At 44.2% G+C, this 22,457-nt stretch overlaps 1 protein-coding gene across 1 annotated transcript in view; it reads left to right on the forward strand.

Moving 5' to 3' along the window:
• Positions 1-22,457, forward strand: part of XPR1 (xenotropic and polytropic retrovirus receptor 1) — a gene marked incomplete at its 5' end in the record, with an annotated part of 243,198 nt that overhangs the window by 217,730 nt on the left and 3,011 nt on the right. Inside the window, 1 exon segment of the mRNA XM_073593336.1 lies at positions 15,456-15,677. Coding sequence (XP_073449437.1) covers positions 15,456-15,677 — 222 coding nt within the window.

Consider the following 22,457-nt stretch of genomic DNA (forward strand, 5'->3'; position numbering starts at 1 on the left):
GACTCAAGCGATCTGCTAAAACATTCCCAGGCCCTGGGAGATAAGATGCTGTTAGAGAGCCAAGATTCTTCTCTGCCCATAGGAAGATTGACATGCCACCTGAAGAGGGCGACTTCTTGTGCCCCCTTGATGAGACACATAAGCCACCGTAGTTTTGTTGTCCAAAAGGATCTTGACAGCTCAACCTCGCAACATAGGTTGGAACGCTTAGAGAGCGAGTCTGACAGCATCCAATCCCAGGAAATTTGAATTCTTCGCCCCACAAAGGTTTCGTTGGCCTTGAACCTTCTGTCCCAGGCAGTGTGCCCCACAGCCTGCCAGACTGGCATTGGTCGTCACCACTATTGGTTCTGAGGCCTTCAACGAAACTCCGCGGGAAAGATTGCAAGCTACTTACCACCAAACTAGGGACCAGATTATCAGAATTGGCAGATAGATTTTCTGGAACAAGGAGTGACGATCCCACTGAAGAAGAAAGTTGCCTTGAAACCTCCTTCTGCGCCACCTGACCCACGGGACTACTGGGACTGTGGCTGATAGAACCCCCAGATACTGCATGTATTCACCATCATAGAAGGCCTGGCCATCACTGCTTTTGTCTGAGACTGGATCTCCTGGATCTTCCTCTGAGGAAGAGAAACACGACCCCGATCCGTGTCGAATTGTACTCCTAAATACTCCAACATTTGGGTTGGATGCATCTTGCTCTTCTGAAAGTTGATCAACCAACCGCAATGAGCTAGTGTTTTGCAGGTGAAATTCACATGAACTAGGAGCTCATTTGACCGACCCAGAAGTAGCATGTCGTCTAGATAATGGAATATTTGCACTCCCTTGACCCTGAGAGTCGCGATGACAGCAGACAGTAGCGTTGAAAATGTTCTCGGAGTCTCCAATGACTCCATTTTGAATGGTGGAACCTTCATGTAAGAATTCAGGACTTTGAGGTCAAAAACTGGTCCGAAACCCCCTGAAGCCTCTGGAACCAAAAATAGAGGTTAACATAATCTTTGACCCAACTCGTGCCTTGGAACTGGAAGGATGGCCCTTGCTGCCAACAGCTCCCCTATATATGCTTGCAAACATTGCCTCCTTTCCAAATCCGTAGGAAGTCCAGTTTCTGTGAACAAGATCTGAGGGGGCCTTGTTCTGAACTTGAGACGATAACGTGATCGAATGGCGGCTACAATCCAGGCATCCAGGCATTTGTCCACCCAAACCCCCCTGAATTGGGCTAGTCTTGCTCCTACTTGTGAGGGTTAAGCAGAGACACCTTCAGAAGGATTTATTTAAAGACTTGTGAGCTTCATTGGCCCTGGGAAGGTTTCTGGAAGGTTGAACTGGCTTCCTTCCACTGTCTGAAAAAGTGTCTGTAAGCACAGGCCTCTCTGAATCCTCCTTTGGATCTCGTTAAACCGAAAGGGCTGCTGTTGTCTCTTTCTCTTCTGCGGGATTAGGCCAGATCTGCAGCTGAATTGCTGATTCTAAGGCCTCCCGAAGAGTAGCTTCCCGTCTAATGGAATCGAACACAGACTGTGCTTAGAAGCCTTATCAGCCGACCAATGCTTCAACCATAAGGCTCTGCAGGCTGTGACAGAATGAGCCATTATCTTTGCTGTCATCTTGACCTGGTCGACAGCCACTTCAGCCACAAACTCTACAGCAGTCTTGAAAACTGCACAGGAGAAGAACTGCCACTTCCCAGACTTTCATTCGAGCATCCATCCACCAGCTCCACTACCCACACTCTAAGGTTGGATTCACACCCATGCACTCCCAGCGCTCCCCGCATTCCGCAGACCCGCACCACAGAACGTGTTTCATAGGAGACCATGGTAAATGGACGGTAGTGCAAATCCGCAAAATGCACCAAAATTGCACAGGTGCGAATCCAACCCAAGTGCTGCTGCCACAGAAGTGAGTGCTACCGCCGGTCTGCAGGCTGCTCCGGCCAAACTATACAACCTTTTTAGGTCTGCGTTTATTCTGTGATCCATAGGATCCCTAAAAGAGACCGAATCCTCCAGCAGAAGCGTAATGTGGCAGGCGAATCTACGTAATGAAGCATCCACCTTAGGCGTAGTGTCCCAAGTGGTACAGCTTCGATACTCTATTATGCACATTGAGCTTCTTCTCAGGCCCCGCCCACTCATCGTAAATTACTTCTTTAATTTCAGAAATGAATGGGAAGGAAGTTAACGATTTCTTTAAATACGGGTAGTATCTTTGCTGTTTCCTTGGAAGTGACGATTCTTCCTGCCACTTCATCGCATCCTTAACAGCCTCCACCAAGGGGGGAACCAGTGCATAGATCAAACGCATACGATTCCGAGACCATCTCAGCCTCAGATGGATCCGAATCACTATCGACTTCAGAGTTTAAACGCACTGAAAACACATGATCTGAATCTGCAGATGCTGACGACACAGCAGGATGAGCAGGATTCCTTGAAACTCTTTAACCCTTCCTTGACTGCGTGCTTAATGTAGGATTTAACCTGGCGTGCTTTCGCAGCATTGTCCTGAGCCGCCTCCTTGAAGCAAGATGCACATACCCGCTTTGCTCTGAGGACCTCAGTTGAGCAGGCCCAACAGGATCTTTCGTCTGCCTGGGCTGGCGATGAAGACCTATCTAAAGGAGAGGATCTTCTGATGTGTCTGTGCCTGGATTTGCTCTCTCTAGAGGCTTTCTGATGTCTTGACCTCTCTTGGCTCGGGTCCGAGCGACTAAAGTGAGGTAAGGGCGAGGGAGATCTGGAATGCTTTGACAACGGGCGTCTATCCAGCTGCATGCGACTCTGCGATTTGTCATGTCTAGTCCATTTTTTACTCCTTTTGAGGCTGGAATGCTGATTTGGAACCTCTTTGTGGGCGTTTTGCCCCGCACTGGGCCCTTCTCTCTGTAAAACAGAGGATGTGCTCTCTTTTTTTAAAAAAAAATAAATAAATAAACTTTTTTTTTTTTTTTAAACAAAAAAATAAATAAAATAAATACAATTAAAATAAACTTCTCCATCCGAATCTTCAGTGCTAAGGCAGCTAGGCGGGCAGGCAAAATTCCAGACCTATAAGGCACAGGATAATAAAAACACTCTGACAGACAAGTAACATAGCAGTAAGTAATGAGAGTCCTGGAAGGAGGCTTACCAGAGCAGAGCAGATTGATCAGCTGGAGGCTGAGATTAGCCTAGAGGACAGAGCCTGCTGCAAATCAGCAGTGAGTATTCTGGTGTTTGCTAGGCAATCCAAGAGGAAGTTACCTCTGACCTCACCTGCTCAACTCTGAGCTTCCTGAAAGGAATACATGTGGAGGCGGTGAACTACAGGACCCAGCAAGCGAAACCACTGGCTGAACACACAAAAACATGGAAGGAGAGAGGGCCAGGACCTGCCTAACGAAGGTATATACAGTCATTTATACTGCCAAAGACCTTTGCCAGTAATAAACAGTCATTTATACTGTTCCATACAATCCCAGCACCACGGGAACCCACCTCCTTAGGAGATTTACAACCTATATGGGGGGGGGGGTCTTCTGAACCGGGAGAGGCTAAACCCGAACAGGATGGATGGTAGATGGAGTAAAATAAAAATAAAGTAAAAAACTTTAAAAGGCGTCCGGAGTTAGGACGAAAAAAGAACACTGGTGTGGGCAGACAGCCGCCCTTTATGGGCTAAGAAAGAGGTGGCCCTGGAGGGGGCAGAGGGGGCGGAGCTGACCCATAGTAGGCTGACATGGGGAGGTCCAGGAAAAATCATTTCAGAACTTTTTCCACCTTTAATGTGACCTATAAACTGTACAGCTCAGTTGAACAACAAATTGAAATCTTTTAGGTGGAGGGAAGTAAAAAAAAAAAAAAAAACTAAAATAATATGGTTGCATAAGTGTGCACAACCGTAGACTAATACTTTGTTGAAGCCCCTTTTGATTTTATTATAGCACTCAGTCTTTTTGGGTATGAGTCTATCAGCATGGCACATCTGGACTTGGCAATATTTGCCTACTCTTCTTTGCAAAAACCACTCCAAATCTGTCAGATTGCGAGAGCATCGCCTGTGCGCAGCCCTCTTCAGATCATCCCACAGATTTTCAATCGGATTTAGGTCTGGGCTCTGGCTGGGCCATTCCAAAACTTTATTCTTCTTCTGGTGAAGCCATTCCTTTGTTGATTTGGATTTATGCTTTGGGTCGTTGTCATGCTGAAAGATGAAGAATTTCTTCATGTTCAGCTTTCTAGCAGAAGCCTGAAGGCTTTGTGCCAATATTGACTGGTATTCAGGACTGTTCCTAATTCCCTCTACCTTGACTAAGGCCCCTGTTCCAGCTGAAGAAAATCAGCCCCAAAGCATGATGCTGCCACCACCATGCTTCACGGTGAATATGGCGTTCAATTGGTAAAGTGCAGTGTTCTTTTTGCGCCAAACATACTGAATCTTTTGTAATTATGGCTTAAAAAGTTCAACCTTTGTTTCATCAGACCATAACACATTTTCCCACATGCTTTTGGGAGACTTCAGATGTGTTTCTGCAAAATTTAGCCAGGCTTGGATGTTTTTTGTCGTAAAGAAAGGCTTCCGTCTTGCCACTCTACCCCATAGCCCAGACATATGAAAAATACGGGAGATTGTTGTCACATGTACCACACAGCCAGTACTTGCCAGATATTCCTGCAGCTCCTTTAATGTTTCTGTAGGCCTCTTGGCAGCCTCCCTGACCAGTTTTCTTCTTGTCTTTTCATCAATTTTGGAGGAACGTCCAGTTCTTGGTAATGTCACTGTTGTGTCATATTTTCTCTACTTGATGATGACAATCTTCATTGTGTTCCATGGTATATCTAATGCCTTGGAAATTCTTTTGTACCCTTTTCCTGACTGATACCTTTTAACACTGAGGCTTTGGAAGCTCTCTGCGGACCTTGGCTTTTGCTGTTGGATGCGACTAAAAAAATGTCAGGAAAGACCTAATAAAACAGCTGAACTTTATTTGTTGTAAATTGGAGGCACTTTAAATGATGGTAGGTGTGTACTGACTCCTATTTAATAGGAGTTTGAATGTGGTTGCTTAATTCTGAACACTGCTACATCCCCAGTTATAAGAGGGTGTGCACATTTTTGCAACCACATTATTTTTGTTTTTTTATTTTTACTGCCCCCCCCCCCCCCCCCCCCCCCAAAAAAAAATCAGTTTGTTTTCCTATTGAGATGTACAGTTTTTAGGTCACATTAAAGGTGGAAACATTTCTGAAATCATTTTATCTCTGTCTCGTTTTTTTTTTTTACATCACAGGAACCTGACATTTTAACAGGGGTGTGTAGACTTTTTATATCCACTGTACATACATCATGAATGCTTAATACAGTGATTGGCCCTGTACCATGTGATCACTGTGACCAATCAGAGATCACAGTAGTAAGCAGTGCCATCATGAATGAAAGATATTGTTTACTACTAGACATGTGATTGGACATAGAGATCACATGGTACCGGGGACCATCACAGCCCGGTACTCCGATCTGTGATCTGCAGTGTCTGGTGGACAAACTTGCAATGGATCACAAGGTTGTACACCCTCGGGGGGGCGGGGGGGGGGGGCATTTCTGGGAGGACGTACGTGTCTGCCCTAACAGAAGAACGCTTGTACCGCCTGGCCATTTATATGCAGTGGCCAGGTGGGAAGTGGTTAAGCATATACACCTTAGTAAACACTCACATTATTCCTCTGTTTTAATCCTCCAGTATACTAGGCCTAGTACAAAAGTTCCCTCTTGGGACATTTCATTCCTATTGAAGTGTAGCGCGTTTTAATTTCATTACTTTATCAACTGGAGAGACTGAGCAATTGAATTTTAGGCTGGTCTATTGTCTTGTTTGGTAGTTAACCTGTTGGTAGTTAACCTGTTGATATGTACCTGTTTATAAGTTTGTATTTCTCTGAGCCGGGGAATGCCCAAAGGCTCTGTTTTGTAACTTTCTTACTTCTTTGGAAATACCAATATAAAGAGAATTGAAAAAAAAAAATGCATACACCTTAGTATTAGGAGTCTTTATTAACATGCAATGCCACCATGGAGTAAACCTTCTTTCTTTTTCATACATCATGGAACACAGTTGGGCCAATATTCATTACCTGCTGGGTTATACTTAATCTCCAGGTGAATAGACACTGGTAAACCAAAGGTCTTTAGACAGGAAGTGATCCCCTATATAATCCCTACCATACTGGAAGCACTTCAGTTTTTTACCAGTGTCTGCAAGGTGGATGGCACAGTTTGAGCTCTCTGAGCTCCAGGTCTCTAGTCCCACAAACTGTTCTTAAATGAATCAAGGGATTGACCAATCGGATCCATTTGACACAGGCTTTATATGCTTAGATAAATGGTACCCGAGCCTCACAAAGAAGACTCAAGATCCTGCAAGGTTTTGCTTGTAATGCGGCCTCCGGGTGCTGGATCCTGTAAAGTGGAGTCCTGGACACTACAGCGCTAAGGCATTCCTGCAGGGTGCTGTACAGGTCCAAAGGAATGGGACCGTAAACATGAAAAGGGTACTCAGTCCTTGAAGGTACTCAAGTGACAGGAACCCGCCGTGAAGGGTGAAGATTGGGCTCTTAGTTTCTAAGTGACCCTGCGCCTGGATGTGAAACCCCTTAATTTTTTATTGTGGGTTGTCCCAGTGATTGTAACAATCAGTCAAGCTAGCTAAAGGCTGGACACCTGTGTGCGGTGACCATACGGGGGAGTTTTGGGCTAACTGTGGGTGTTTGCAAAGTGTACCTTTTTTGCTTGTGTCTGGCTGTTTATTTACCTGTATGATGGCACGTGACGGTGCGCCATTTCACCATCATGGCGCACGTGTGTTCGCAAGACTGCTGCTGTGCTCAGCATTATTGTTTGGTGGCCATGGCGCACATGCTTTTTCTAAAGCGCCGCTGGACTTGGCAGTAGTTTGTTTGGCGGCCATGGTGCACGCGGCTTCGCCGCACATGCTCAGTGGCCTTTATCGGGACGCATGAAGATTCACGTCGTACGCGAATACAGCCACACCCCTTTGCTGGGACCACGCACGTGCGTGTGCATGCACAGAATGTTCTGGTGCACACCCAGCTTATTTAAGCTGTGTAGGCCAAGCATGCGGTGCTTCCAGAAGGCAGTGGTGGAACACAGAGCAGGCTCTGAACAGACAGCGGTTCATTTTTCCTTACCTGGCAGGCTAAAGGTGCTTAGCAGGATTGTTACATAGGGGCTTGGTGAGCCCTAGTAAATGGTCTCCCTTCTGAGCTGTTTTTATACTACACCCAAGTACTCTCTTTTCTTTCTCGTACATCACGGGACACAGAGCCTCAGTAATTACTGATGGGTTATATAGGGTATCACTAGGTGATTGGACACTGGCACACCCTAAACAGGAAGTTCAACCCCCTATATAATCCCTCCACTTACAGGGATACCTCAGGTTTTTCGCCAGTGTCTTAGGTGTTGGTCACGTGTAAAGATGTCCTGTGCTGAGCTCCAAAGGGAATATCCTATATCCTTTTCTGGGGCAAGCCAGGTGAACCGGATTCATTTCAAAGTGTCCTTTCTAGGCCGAATTGGATGGTTCCTGAGCCTCGTATCCGAAGAAACAAGGTTTTACCTGTAACGCTTCTCTTTTTAGAGAGCTGGACCCCGCGTTTCAGAATTTGGTTTTTCTAGCCTTATTCTTGGCAGGGTGCTTTACAGGCCCAGAACTGCGGATCCCCCTATCCATAGGGGGCCCCAGTCTCTGAAGGTTTTTCCAAACGGAGCCCACCGTGAGAGGTGAAGATTGGATCTGTATAACAGAACTCTGCAGCTGGATAAGGTAAGGGAGATTCCACAGAATTTTTTAATTCTAGTAGGTTTCTCCTTTAAGTAAATGTATGCTATGCCTATTGTCGCCACCGGGGGCTGCCAAGAGCACATACCTTCACAAGCTTGATTGTCTGTCTCCGTGTTCACGCTGCACAGCTCCTCCAGCCGAGCTCCAGATGGGATGGGGGGCTCTTCCTCAGGGATATTAGGGGGGCCGCGGTGGTCTGAAAGGTGGTAGTATACTGCACTGCCACCGCCACCATTACTATTGGCAGATCCCATCATCTGCCGGCCTCTCTCCTTCCTCCTCCACCCCAGCCTCCCCTCCACGCTTGTCCCGGAGGGTCGGCTCGCGCGGGAAAGCGCATGTTTTTTGAAAAAAATGAGGGGGTGGGAGGGGTCTTCAGAGGAGGGGGGGGGAGCGTTAGCATGACGTCCGGAGTGCTTAGACTCCCACATCGCTGGCTGCACAGGCTATAAGAAGCACACTCTTTCAGGTGCACTCAGCCTATGGAGGGACACAGAGCTGACGGTCGCATGTTTGGTGGGACACAGGCATTCTCCTAGGCAGCAATTTAATGTCTTCAAAAAAGAAGAGCGGGACGAACACCACAGGGAAGGGCACACCTATGTCATCAGTTCCTGTTGAACCTAGTCATATCACTAGTGTTGTATCCTCTGAAGGACCTGAGGCTTCCGGGGCAATCTGAGCCACTGCGCCACTGCGGAGCCTCCTAGTTTGGAGCAGGAATGGGTTGAGGAATGGAAAGAGCTAAAAGCTCAGGATTCAGTGAGAGCAGATGAGTCTGCTTCTGAGCAATCTAGACAAAAAGAGATCCAGTTGATGTTTGCCTCTCAGTCGCAGAGGCTTTTGACCCTGACCGAAATGGTTCGTTCTGCCTTTAAGTTGCCTCTTACAGAGGTGACTGAGCCCCCCTGGTCCTCTTTGGGATCCCTGAGACCTCTTCAGGCCGCACAGGCTTTCCCCCTACACCCCCTGTTGGAACCGGCGGTGTATGCTAATTGGGAACATCCCGACAGGATTTTTGTTCCTCCTAAAAGGTTTTCCCTTTTATATCCCATGGATGAAAAGTTTGTTTAACCACTTCAAAACCAGCCTCGTTTTGGATTTTAGGTGTTTAAGAGTTTAAAACAGTTTTTTTTGCTAGAAAATTACTTAGAACCCCCAAACATTATATATTGTTTTTTTTCTAACACCCTAGAGAATAAAATAGCGGTCATTGCAATACTTTTTTTTGCACCGTATTTGCGCAGTGGTCTTCTAAGCGCACTTTTTTTGGAAAAAATTCACTTTTTTGAAAAAAAAAAAATAAGACAACAGTAAAGTTAGCCCAATTTTTTTTAATATTGTGAAATATAATGTTACGCCAAGTAAATTGATACCCATCATGTCACGCTTTAAAATTGCGCCCGCTCGTGGAATGGCGTCAAACTTTTACCCTTAAAAATCTCCATAGGCGACGTTTAAAAAATTCTACAGATTGCATGTTTTGCGTTACAGAGTAGGTCTAGGGCTAGAATTATTGCTCTCACTCTACCGGTCGCGGTGATACCTCACATGTGTGGTTTGACCACCGTTTTCATATGCGGGCGCTACTCACGTATGCGTTCGCTTCTGCGCGCGAGCTCGTCGGGACAGGGCGCTTTAAAAAATTTTTTTTTTTTTTTTTATTATTTATTTTACTTTATTTTATTTATTTTTTCACTGTTTTTTTAAAAAAAAAAATTTGGAACACTTTTATTCCTATTACAAGGAATGTAAACATCCCTTGTAATAGAAAAAAGCATGACAGGATCTCTTAAATATGAGATCTGAGGTCAAAAAGTCCTCAGATCTCATATTTAAACTAAAATGCAAAAAAAAAAAAAAAAAAAAAAAAGTCGTTTAAAAAAAATGACACAAAAAAAATTGTGCCTTTAAGAGAAGTGGGCGGAGCCGTCGTAATGACGTCGCTCCGGCCGTCACATGGTATAGAGACGGGTGGGGGCCATCTGGGCCTCACTCGTCTCAGTACCTCAGCAGTGACAGGTCCCGATCTTCTCCGCCGCTACCGACGGCTCCGGTAAGCGGCGGAGGGCGCGGGAGAGCGGCGGGAGGGGGGGTGGCACCTCTCCCGCCGCCGATGACGGTGATCTCGCGGCGAACCCGCCGCAGAGACCACCGTTATCGTGTACAGAATCGCCGGCCCTAAAGATGGATACCTCGGTTGTGGCAGCAGCTGCTGCCGTTACCGAGATATCCATCTTTAAAAAAAAGGACGTCAATATACAGTGGGCGGTCGGGAAGCGGTTAAAAATGGAGCATGCCAGCCGTAGATGTAGCAGCCAACAAGGCGCTAGGACCAGGGGCAAGCCACAAGGCCAGGGCCACAAAAGGCCCTGGGTCCAAAATTCTTCTAAAATCCAGCACCAAGCCCTCCTTTTGAGGGGACGCCCCTACTCAATCGGGTGGGGGGATGGCTGCTGCACTTTGCGGACATTTGGAGAACAAGAATTCAGGATGATTGGGTCACCTCAATTATATCTTGCGGTTACAAGCTGGAGATGCGGGGGGTTCCACCAGAGGTTTTTAAGATCCAGCGTTCCCTCGGATCCTCCAAAAAGAAACTTATTGCTTCAGGCACTACTTCATCTAGTGCATCAAGGAGTGATTGTAGAAGTTTTTGTATTCGAAAGGGGCACAGGGTTTTACTCAAACCTGTTTACAGTTCAGAAACCAAACAGGACACAAGACCCATTTTGGACCTAAGATCCCTGAACAAGTATCTATTGATACAGTCCTTTCGGATGGAGTCTGTCCACTCAGTAGTAACCTCACTCCAGAGAGGGGAGACTTTCTAGCCTCCATCGATAAAAAAGACGCATATTTACACGTACCTATATTTCAGCCTCATCAGAGGTTCCTACATTTTGCAGTAGAGGAACGTTGTTTTCAGTTTGTGGCTCTACCCTTCGGGCTTGCTACAGCTCCCCGGGTGTTCACAAAGGTCCTAGCACCAGTACTGGGCCTTTTAAGGGCCCAAGGGATCCTGGTGCTCGGGTATCTGGACGACCTCTTGTTGGAGATCACTTATTACAGGCTCTAGAACAGTGCGGTATTTGAAAAGCTTAGGCTGGATCATAAATACCTAAAAGTCAGCCTTGAAACCAGCTCAAAGTCTAAAGTATCTAGGTCTGATCCTGGACATGGTCCAAGCAAGAGTATTCTTGCCACCTGTAAGGATCTGTGGCCTGAAGGTTCAGGTGCGTCAGTTAAGGGTCACCAGACAACCCTCCATTCGGCTCTCTGAGTCTTCTAGGGAGGATGGTATCCTCCTTTGTGGCAGTGCCCTATGCCCAGTTCCATTCCAGGCCTTTACAACAAGACATCTTGTTGGCTTGAAGAAAAGCCCTGGATTATCCATTGTGTTTATCTCTTCAGGCACGCTTAGGCCTAATCTGGTGGTTGCAGGATCAGAACCTGCGAAAGGGAAAACCCTTTCTCCTGGTAACTTGGAGAGTACTGACTACAGATGTTAGTCTCTCATGCTGGGGAGCAACCCTAGAAGGGCTCACAGCTCTGGGGAAATGGTCAGCGACAGAACAGATCCTGCCCATCAACGTCCTGGAATTATGGGCAGTACGCCTGGCCCTTCAGGACTGCCCTATCAGGATGCAGTCTGACAATGCCACTGCAGTGGCCTATATAAACCACCAAGGTAGTACCAGGAGTTGTTCAGCTCTGAAGGAAGTGAATCACATACTAGCCTGGGCAGAGGGACATGGGCCGATTTTATATTGGCAGTCCATTTCCTGGGAATAGGGAACTGGAAGGCAGATTATCTCTGCCGCCAGCAGATCTGCCCGGAGAATGGTCCCTACACCCAGAGGTGTTCCAGGAAATTTGCCAATGTTGAGGATGGCCAGAGGTTGACCTGCTGGTATCCAGGTTCAACAACAAACTACAGCAGTTTGTGTCCCGAACAAGAGATCTCTGGCAATTGGAGCAGATGCTCTGCTAGTTTAATGGAGCCAGTACTCACTGGTTTATGCTTTACCTCCGATCCCTCTCCTTCCACATTTGTTGTGCAGGATTTGGAGAGAGGGGGTTCCAGTCATTTTGGGGGCACCAGCCAGGCCCAAAAGGCCCTGGTTCTTGGAGATTGTGAGACTGACAATAGACGGCCATGGGCACTTCCGCGTGGTCCCGATCTACTGTCTCAAGGTCCTATATTCCACCCCAATTTACAGTCTCTAAATTTGACGGCATGGCTATTGAAGCCAGGGGGCTGAAGGACCCATGGCATCTCGGGACCAGTAGTGTCTACCCTAGTTAATGCTAGAAAAGCATTCACTAGGAAGATTTATCATAACGTCTGGAAGACTTGTATTGCTTGGTGTGTAGCCACAAAAATGGCATCCTCGGAAATACGAGGATTGGGAGAATTCTGTCTTTTCTATAGTCAGCTGTGGAAATCAAATTGGCTTTGAGTACAATCAGAGGTCACGTTTCGTCCCTATCAGTATTCTTCCAAAGGCCTTTAGCCTCCCATTCACTGATCCAAACCTTTATACAGGGGGCAACTCGCTTGCTTCCCCCCGTTAGGTCACCTATGTGTCCTTGGGACTTGAATTTGGTGCTGTCTGTGTTACAGAAGCAACCATTTGAACCTATTATGGAAATTCCATTAGACTTGCTACCACGCAAGCTAGCCTTCCTAATGACCCCCCCCATGCTAGAAGGGTGTCAGAGTTGGCTGCCCTTTCGTGCAGGGAACCATACTTGATCCTTCACCACGACAGGGTCGTGTTACGACCTGTTCCATCCTTTTTGCCACAAGTGGTGGTGTTTTTTTTTTTTTGTTGTTTTTTTTTTTTTGTTTTGGTTTTGGTTTTTTTGGGGGGGTTTTTTTTGTTTTTTTTTTTTTTTGTTTTTTTACCAAAAGGACCCAAGAAGGGGCAGGCAGCGTCCATGCTTCCATTGCCAATTGGGTCAGTCAATTGATCATTCAGGCCTACGGTCTGAAACATCTACCAGGGGTGTGGGAACCTCCTGGGCTTTTCGCCATCAGGTATCTGTGGCTCAGATTTGTAAGGCGGCTACCTGGTCTTCAGTGCATACATTCACAAAATTTTATCAAGTGGATGTTCGGGCAGCCGAGGATTCGGCTTTCGGCCTGCGGGCTGCCATATAAGTTCTGATGGCTGTTGTTTGGCAGGGTGTCTCCCTCTCCTCAAGGCTATTGCTCTGAGTCGTCCCAGCAGGTATCGAATATTAGCCTGAAAAGACAATAGGATTTCTTCGTCATACTTACCTGTAAAATCCTTTTCTTTTGAGTCCTTCATAGAACCCAGAGACCCCTCCCCTCTTTTTTGAGAATTCAGTGCTTCCAGTACGATAGGGGTTATATAGGGGATCACTTCCTGTCTAAAGACCTTTGGTCTACCAGTGTCCATTCACCTGGAGATGAAGTATAACCCAGCAGGTAATGAATATTAGTTTGACTTTGTGTCCCATGATGTACTCAAAAGGATTTTACAGGTAAGTATGATGAAAAAATCCTATTTTTTGAGGTTGTGTTAATCTTGTATCATTTATGCGGAGGTGGCCTTAGTGTCAGATTTCAACATATCTAGCAGGGCGGGAGGCAGCATGGTCTGAACACACAGTGTATCACGAAAACAAATCTTATACTAAAATGATTTTAGGAAGTGAATTATGAAAAACGGTTAAAAATTTGGTAGTTCGTTCAGACATTGTCATTAAAAAATATATATGGATCCCCTGTACTTCTTCATGTGTGCTCTATGCATGTTCAGTTTTGCTGAGTGTGTGTTTTTGTTTTTAGCATTTTTTATTCTTCACACCAATAAACAAAATGGTTTCTGACAGCAATTCTGTAATGAGGCATAATTTAGTCACATAAACTAGTTTGCTTTTTCAAGGTGTATTTTTGATCAAATGAAAAGCTCTTTTCTGCTTTTACCTACATATGACCTTGATGGAAGTATTCGATTTTCCTTCTTTGTTGCTTGCTTGGTATTATTCATGCAAGTTTTGCCCTCTGCTGTTCACCAGGGGAACTCCTACATTTCATTTTATTATCATAGCTTGTCTTAGTACTATGTATGCATTATACTAAGCAGCCATTTTTTAAGACATGTTTAGAGACTGGTTTATGACATTTAGGTTTTTCAGCCTAGTCTAGCTGCCTGATCTTTAAGTGCAGTGTTCTTTATAGAAACCTAGTCCACTTTATTATCCTAGAATTTTTATACCTACCCACTTTTTCCAACTGTAGATGAGTAAAAAAAACTGGGTCACACACCATTCAGATGTACTACATTGTTTTAAAAACGATAGCAGCCGCTAGCAATAATCACAAGTGAATCCGGCAGGCTGGTTGTATTGCAGTTGATCGATCAATTCTAACTGTTGTAATCTCGGTAAGTTCCTGCTGAACCGACCTATGGCCAACCTAAGCCCCATGTTCTAGGCCCATTTTTCCAACAGCTCATCATCTGTTGTTTGTATTGAGCAGCAGTGTTTTGTTGATGTGAGCATAGCATTGTCTATACTATACTGAGGATAAAAAAGGGAGGCTGTGGAGGTCCTTCTGAAAATGTAAGTTGCCTGGCTTTCTGGCTTCAATAATTTGAGTCACAGCCAAAACTTCTTATATATGATTTGTTTCTGTACATTTAAATTTACATCTGTATATTTAAAAAAAAAAACATTGAAGTGCTTATAAAGGTTGAAGTATTTTTTACCTTCATGCAATCTACCTTCAGTATGCAGCCCCCCTAATACTTGCCTGATTGTGATCCAGCGATGTGCATGAGAGCAGCTGCTCTCCCTGGTCTCTAACTCCTCATTGGTTGTCAATCACAGCCAGTGAGAAGAGAGTAGGTGCGAGGCTGAGCCCCGTTCTGTTTGTGTTATGGACTTGGGAAGGAGCATGCATGAGTGCCCCCAGAGCAAGCGGCTTGCTATGGGGAGCACGCGTATCACTTTAAAGCCCAAATTAACTTTCAGGTATAAAACTGTTAAATACATTTCCAGGTGCATAAAAACAAAACATGTACAAAGTCTTGCAGTTTATTTGCTTTAGAAAGTAGCCACGGCCACAGAGTCGAAAAGCCTGTCCGCTGCTGTTATGCAGAGAAGGATGTTTGCCATTTGTGTGGAAGCATGGCCTCTCTTCAAAGGTTCAACCTGCCCCCCTGCTGAGTTGGAGCTAGAGCCCTTCAATCAGTGTCAAGTTGTTGCTGAGCTATAGGTCTGACGCAGAGCATCTCAGATCTCTGCATGGGGACCACTGCTTCCACACAGTGAGCAAGGGTTCCTATCCAAAGCATGCTGGCAGCATGACCGGCTTTTCCACTCAGGCAGTATGGCTGCCTTCTATAGAACACAAACCATAAGATTTTGCATACTTTTTTTTTTTGTTGTGCCTGGAATGTGTTTAGCAGATTTCAACTGTAAGTTCAATTGGGCTTTAGGATCAGCATAACAGCCAGGCATTCAGCATTTCCAAAAGGAGAGTTTAACAAAGGCAGCGTACCAGTTTTCACAAGTTTTAAAGTAGAAATATTTATGTCCACATTCCACTCTCACCCCACAGCCGTTTTGTGTGGAATTTCTTCCGACTGGAGAATGAGCACCTGAATAACTGTGGTGAGTTCCGCGCCGTGCGCGACATCTCTGTGGCACCGATGAATGCTGATGACCAAACACTGCTGGAGCAGATGATGGATCAGGAGGACGGAGTGAAGAACAGAGCCAAAAGCAAGATATGGAAACGCAGCCAGAGTATCTCTCTCCGTATTCCACGCTTGTCCTCCCAGTGAGTGATACCTGTTCACTAATGTTTTTGTATCTAAGTACTGCACAGATCGCAGGAGCCAGATATCTAGTGCATCTAATAAATTCCATACCGCATCTAGAGTTTTCTGCTTTCAATAAGGAAACTATAAACTTGATTGAATCTGATCTTTTTTTTGGGAGGGGGGGCTTATATTTATTCAATATATTGTCAGCCTGTACTAAAGAACAACTTCACAGGAAGGCACATACGGTATATGCTGCATCTAGAGATCAGCGCTTGTCTGTCATGTGGTGCCTGATAGAATTCAGGACAAAGGGATAGGAATGTTTGCTGAAGTACGTTCTAGTGAGCATCTGTATGCAAAACTGATATAGTGAGTTCAACGATGCGCTATATTACCAAAATGTTTGAGGGCACCTTATCACACCTACATACAGTATATGGCTAAAAGTAGTTGGACACTCCTCCACATTGAGTGCAGGTGTTTCCAGTTAAGGGTACTGCCTGTTCAACTGCATTTTTTTTGCTGGCAAAATACTTAGAAACCCCCAAACATTTTTATATATATATATATATATATATATATATATATATATATATATAATTTTTTTTTTTTAACAGAGGCCCTATAGAATAAAATTATGCAAATAATAAAGTGCAGCGCTAGGTTTAAGCACAAAATGACCCTGTGTATGAAAACGTATATAAAGTAGGTACAACACAATATAACCTAAACATAAATAGCATAAATTTTAATAAAGTGCAGCTGTGCAGTGCAATGTAAAAAATTGTGCTATATGTAACCAAATAATTGCTTTTAGTGCAATCCCATGCGACAATGCATGGTGAAACCGAAGTCGCATACAAAGCGCACAAAAGTGCAAAAACGATGTAAATAAGAAAAATGTTCATGTATTGCTGGAATCCAATATAGTGACTTCAAAGTGCAGCATATAACGTAGATTGGGTGCTCATCACGGTGTTTCCCGTCACCTCATTAAGATAAAAGGCTTAGCAGAAAGTATGCAACCTCTCTTACCCAGGGGGGTCAAACAGCGCTTTTAGTGGAATCAAAGATTCACCGATGGAAGACTCTGGCGTTCCTCTCTGGAAAGATCCATAGACATCCAATGGAGTCCCAGTGGTGTGGACAGCAGGAGATGATGTAAAAAAGAAGAAAGGCTCCAATAGTATAGAAAGTCTTCCCAAAGCGTTTTATTAAAAGAAGGGAGTTGCCAAAAAATGCCAAAGCAGATATAAAAATTCAGCAATGATCCTTGCAAGGAAAAAAAGGACATGCAAGTCAGTTTAAAATCAGATCGCGCAGAACGTGTGTGCATAGCGTCCCGACAATTGTTTCGTCAGATGTGACAACATCAGAGGTACGCCCACACGTTTGCGCATTAAGTACCTTACTGCCAAAACGGGGAAGCGCTGCCATAGGTCGCGCTAAATTATGCATGAGAGCTCATTATTAAACACCCCAGGTGAAACCTTTGTTAAAGAAAAAAACATCCCAGGTGAAAAATATTTATTAAAGAGTATAGCTACTAGTATGTGAAAGCACACGTTCAAATTAATTACCAAAGGGTAAGAGAACGGCGCATAATGCCCTCTTGTGAAGAAATAAGGTAATTTAAACAAAAAAAATTATAACTAAACAAGAAATATATAAAGGCTAGCTGCCCCCTGTTCCCACGCACAACTACGGTATACTGATTAATATTCAGGCTATCCATACCGCAAACGAAAAAACATATTCATAAAAAAAAACTGACATATAAATGATTATAAAAGTAAAATTATATATAAAATTAGACTGTATTTTTAACGTGAATCACAATGAAAAAACATATTCATTGATGTTTAACCACTTGACAACTGGCCACTTAAACCAGACCAATTTTCAGCTTTCAGCGCTCTCACACTTTGAATGACAATAACTCAGTCGTGCAACACTGTACTTATATGAAATGTTTGTCCTTTTTTTCACACAAATAGAGCTTTCTTTTGGTGGCATTTATAATCACCGCTGGGTTTTTTATTTTTTGTGCTATAAATGAAAAAAAGACCGAAAATTCGGTAAAAAATACATTTTTCTTTGTTTCGGTTATAAAATTTTGCAAATTAAGAATTTTTCTTCATAAATTTTGGCCAAATTTTATACTGCTACATATCTTTGGTAAAAATAATCCAAATCAGTGTATATTATTTGGTCTTTGTGAAAGTTATAGAGTCTACAAGTACAAACTATGGTGCCAATCACTGAAAATTTATCACACCTGAACTACTGACGGTCTATCTCATTTCTTGAGAACCTAACAAGCCAGGACAGTACAAATACCCCCCAAATGGCCCCTTTTTGGAAAGTAGACATTCCAAGGCATTAAGGTATTTAGAAAGAGGCATGGTGAAATTTTTGTAAGTAATTTTTTCCACAATTCTTTGCAAAATCAAGATTTTTTTTTTCACAAAAGTGTCATATTATCAGGTTATTTCTCACAGCATATGCATACCACAAGTTACACCCCAAAATACATTCTACTACTCCTTCTGAGTATGGCGATACCACATGTGTGAGACTTTTACACAGCGTGACCACATACAGAGGCCCAACATTGAGGGAGGGCCATCAGGCGTTCTAGGGGCATAAATTACACATCTCATTTCTTGACTACCTCTTACACTTTTGAAGGTCCTGGAGCACCAAGACAATGGAAAATGCCCCAAAAATTACCCCATTTTGGAAAGAAAACTACCCAACGTATAATCTATGAGGCATATCGAGTCTTTTGAACATGTCATTTTTTTTCTACAAGTTTTTGGAAAATGTGGAAAGAAAATTAAAACGCATTTTTTTTTTTTTTTTTTACATAAAGTTGTCCATTTATACAATATTTCTAACACATAGCATGTACATGGCAAAAATTACACCCCAAAATAGATTCTCCTATTCCTCCTGAGTACAGTGATACCATATGTGAGACTTTTACACAGCCTGGCCACATAGAGAGATCCAACATGCAGGGAGCACCATCAAGTGTTCTAAGGGCATAAATGTCAAATCTAATTTGACTACCTATTACACTTTGAGGCACTGTAGTGGCATGGATGTGAACTAATGTGGCATGGATAAGCTGTGGATGGGGATGGCTAAGCATGGTTGAGCCATGAATGTGGATGGCTGGGTATGGCTGGGTGGGTATGGCTGAGTATGGATGGATGATTATTGCTGAATATGGCTGAGTATAGGTGGCTGAGGATGGATGAGTATTGCTGAGTATAGATGGATGGATGAGTATTGATGGATGGATGAGTATTGCTGAGTATGGATGGATGAGTATTGCTGAGCATGGATGGGATGGATGGATGAGTATTTCTGAGTATGGATGGATGAGTACTTCTGAGCATGGATGAGTACTTCTGAGCATGGATGAGATGGGATGGATGGATGAGTACTTCTGAGCATGGATGGGATGGATGGATGAGTACTTCTGAGCATGGAGGAGTATGGATGGGATGGATGAGTATTTCTGAGTATGGATGGGATGGATGGATGAGTACTTCTGAGCATGGATGAGGATATGGATGAGGATGGATGGATAAGTATTTCTGAGCATGGATGAGTATGGATGGGATAGATGGGTACTTCTGAGCATGGATGGGATAGATGAGTACTTCTGTGAGCATGGATGGATGAGTACTTCTGTGAGCATGGATGGATGAGTACTTCTGTGAGCATGGATGGGATGGATGGATTGGGCACAGAGAAGCGCTGTGGGCACTACACATCCAGCCCACAGTGCTGCAGCACTTGATCTCTCCCCTCGCACTGTACCAATAGGCACGGGGAGGGGAGAGAGGAACCGGACATGACGCCGGTTTGTTTAGAAGCGATTGCTCCGTCATTTGACAGAGAGATCACGTGGTAAACGGCTGCTGTCAGCGGCCATTTACCGTGATCCGTGATGTGCCGGGTCCAGGTCATGGATGTTCCCGGGTGCACGCCCCAGGGGGCACACAGGAGCAGGATTCTGGGAGGATGTCCATGTACGCCCTTCCAGAATAAACCGACTGTGCTGCAGCCGTCTTTCGGCTATGGCCCAGTTGGCATGTGGTTAATAACCTAAGGCAGTGGTCATCAACCCTGTCCTCAGGGCTCAGGTTTTATGTATTACCTTGGGGAGATGCAGACTAGAATACTGCAATCACTGAGCAGCAAATGATATCTCCTGTGATGTATTTCAGTTATCTTGCAAACATGGCCTGTTAGTGGGCCCTGAGGACAGGGTTTGATGACCACTGACCTAAGGGACATAGATTGCAGCCCTTAAGGAAAACTCTTTAAATTTTACTTTTATATATTTATTTGTATATTTGAGGGGGGGTGCTTTCATTTTTTTTATAAAACTATTTTTTGTAAAAATAACTGTCTCTCTTTAAAAAAAAAAAAAAAAAAAATATTAACCTTATTGCTAAATCACAAGGAATGAACAACATCCCTTGTGACAGGTCCTCTTTATGTAGAGATCTGGGGTCTATTAGACCCCAAATCTCTCCTCTGGCTTCCAATGCAGCTGATCAGACACAGATCGGTCTGATCGGCTGCTTTCCTGGCCGCTAACGGAACCAGAAGTGACAAAATACTCTGTGTCTTCGTGGTCAAAAAAGCAGGAGGAACAACGCTTGTTCCTCTCTCTCTCTGTGCCGTGCATTAATAAGAAAATGTGGAATGGCAGTGCGTGTAATGCCTGGTCTAACCAATCCGATGAGCAAATAAAGAAGGCTTAGTGCTCTGGGCACAGCATACCCCCTCAGGATTTTGAGGACAGACCAGGAGAGTATTTAAAAAAAAATCCTTTATTAGTTAACAAAATAATTGTATAGTAGAAATATTAAAATCAATAATGTTTATACAAAATTGCAAAATATGGTGGTAACTGCCCTATGAAGTGGTGGCGGGCTAGTACACATAGCTGTATAGAATAACGCCTGACATGTTTCAGACTAAATGTCCTTCTTCAAAGGCTTTGTGTCATCTATAGCATACATATTCTATAATGTAAACATATTTAGCGTTAGTACAATAATGCAATCAAAATAAGATAGTTTTACACAGAGATACAATGATCATCTGAACAGAACAGTGAACCTGGCAAGGGAGAAACATACACATACATTCCTGAGCTGGTTGCTGCTAAACACAAGAGGGGAGAGCAGAGTGGATATAGCCTGCGCAATTGATGCCTTGCGGTGCAGAAATAAGGATGTGTGGCAAGTTGTATATAGCCAAACGGATGGCATGAGAGATCTGAAACGGACGATCCCACAGTCACTACAAGAACTCCCACTGAGTGGAGTGAACTACTCCCATCAGTATAGGGTCAGCCAGCAGGTGAATAGGTGTACCCAGTGACCTCCCGTCTGGGGAAGACAAAAAAAGGGTAATGAGTATATGGGGTGACAGAACAAATCAAGGTTGGTAGGATCAGTACCATATGAGAGTAGTCAGGGTATCAGCTTACCATAATGGGGGTCAGTAATATGGTAAGCTGATACCCTGACTACTCTCATATGGTACTGATCCTACCAACCTTGATTTGTTCTGTCACCCCATATACTCATTACCCTTTTTTTGTCTTCCCCAGACGGGAGGTCACTGGGTACACCCATTCACCTGCTGGCTGACCCTATACTGATGGGAGTAGTTCACTCCACTCAGTGGGAGTTCTTGTAGTGACTGTGGGATGGTCCGTTTCCGATCTCTCATGCCGTCCGTTTGGCTATATACAACTTGCCACACATCCTTATTTCTGCACCGCAAGGCATCAATTGCGCAGCCTATATCCACTCTGCTCTCCCCTTTTGTGTTTAGCAGCAACCAGCTCAGGTATGTATGTGTATGTTTCTCCCTTGCCACGTTCACTGTTCAGATGATCATTGTATCTCTGTGTAAAACTATCTTATTTTGATTGCATTATTGTACTAACGCTAAATATGTTTACATTATAGAATATGTATGCTATAGATGACACAAAGCCTTTGAAGAAGGACATTTAGTCTGAAACATGTCAGGCGTCATTCTATACAGCTATGTGTACTAGCCTGCCGACCACTTCATAGGGCAGTTACCACCATATTTTGCAATTTTGTATAAACATTATTGATTTTAATATTTCTACTGTACAATTATTTTGTTAACTAATAAAGGAATTTTTTTAAACACTCTCCTGGTCTGTCCTCAAAATCCTGATGGGTATGCTGTGCCCAGAGCACTAGGCCTTCTTTCTGTGCCATGCATTTTTCGCTACCAGCCGCAGCGCTCCCGGACTCTGCGATCAGACAGGAGAGCCTGGGGACCCCCTTCCACCTCCCGCATAAGTGATCGAGTGGCTGAACCACTCAGATAGTTTCTTCCCTGCTGGGAACCGCCGGCTGAAAATTCTAATACAGGCATCATCCCAGTATAACCATTGCAAACCAAGGACGTCCAATGACGGCTGGTTAATTAATTGAGACTTTTGAACCTTGTAGTAACAGTTTGAGGATGGCCTTTTTACTGTTTGCGCATGGCTACACCCCCGTGCACAAAGCCAGTTCTGTGGAAACCTAGTATAAGGGAATTTATTGTGGAGAAACTTGAGTGGTCTGGACAGAACCTTGACTTCAAACCTAATCCATACCTAACTTCACAAATGTTCTTTTGGCTGAAGGGCCACAAATTCCCAGACACACTGCAAATCCTTGTCTGTTATAATCACAAAAGGGGAGCCAACTCCATATTACTGTCCAGCAAGC

Source organism: Aquarana catesbeiana, linkage group LG07, assembly GCF_042186555.1.
Source record: "Aquarana catesbeiana isolate 2022-GZ linkage group LG07, ASM4218655v1, whole genome shotgun sequence".
NCBI classification, from domain to species: Eukaryota; Metazoa; Chordata; class Amphibia; order Anura; family Ranidae; genus Aquarana; species Aquarana catesbeiana.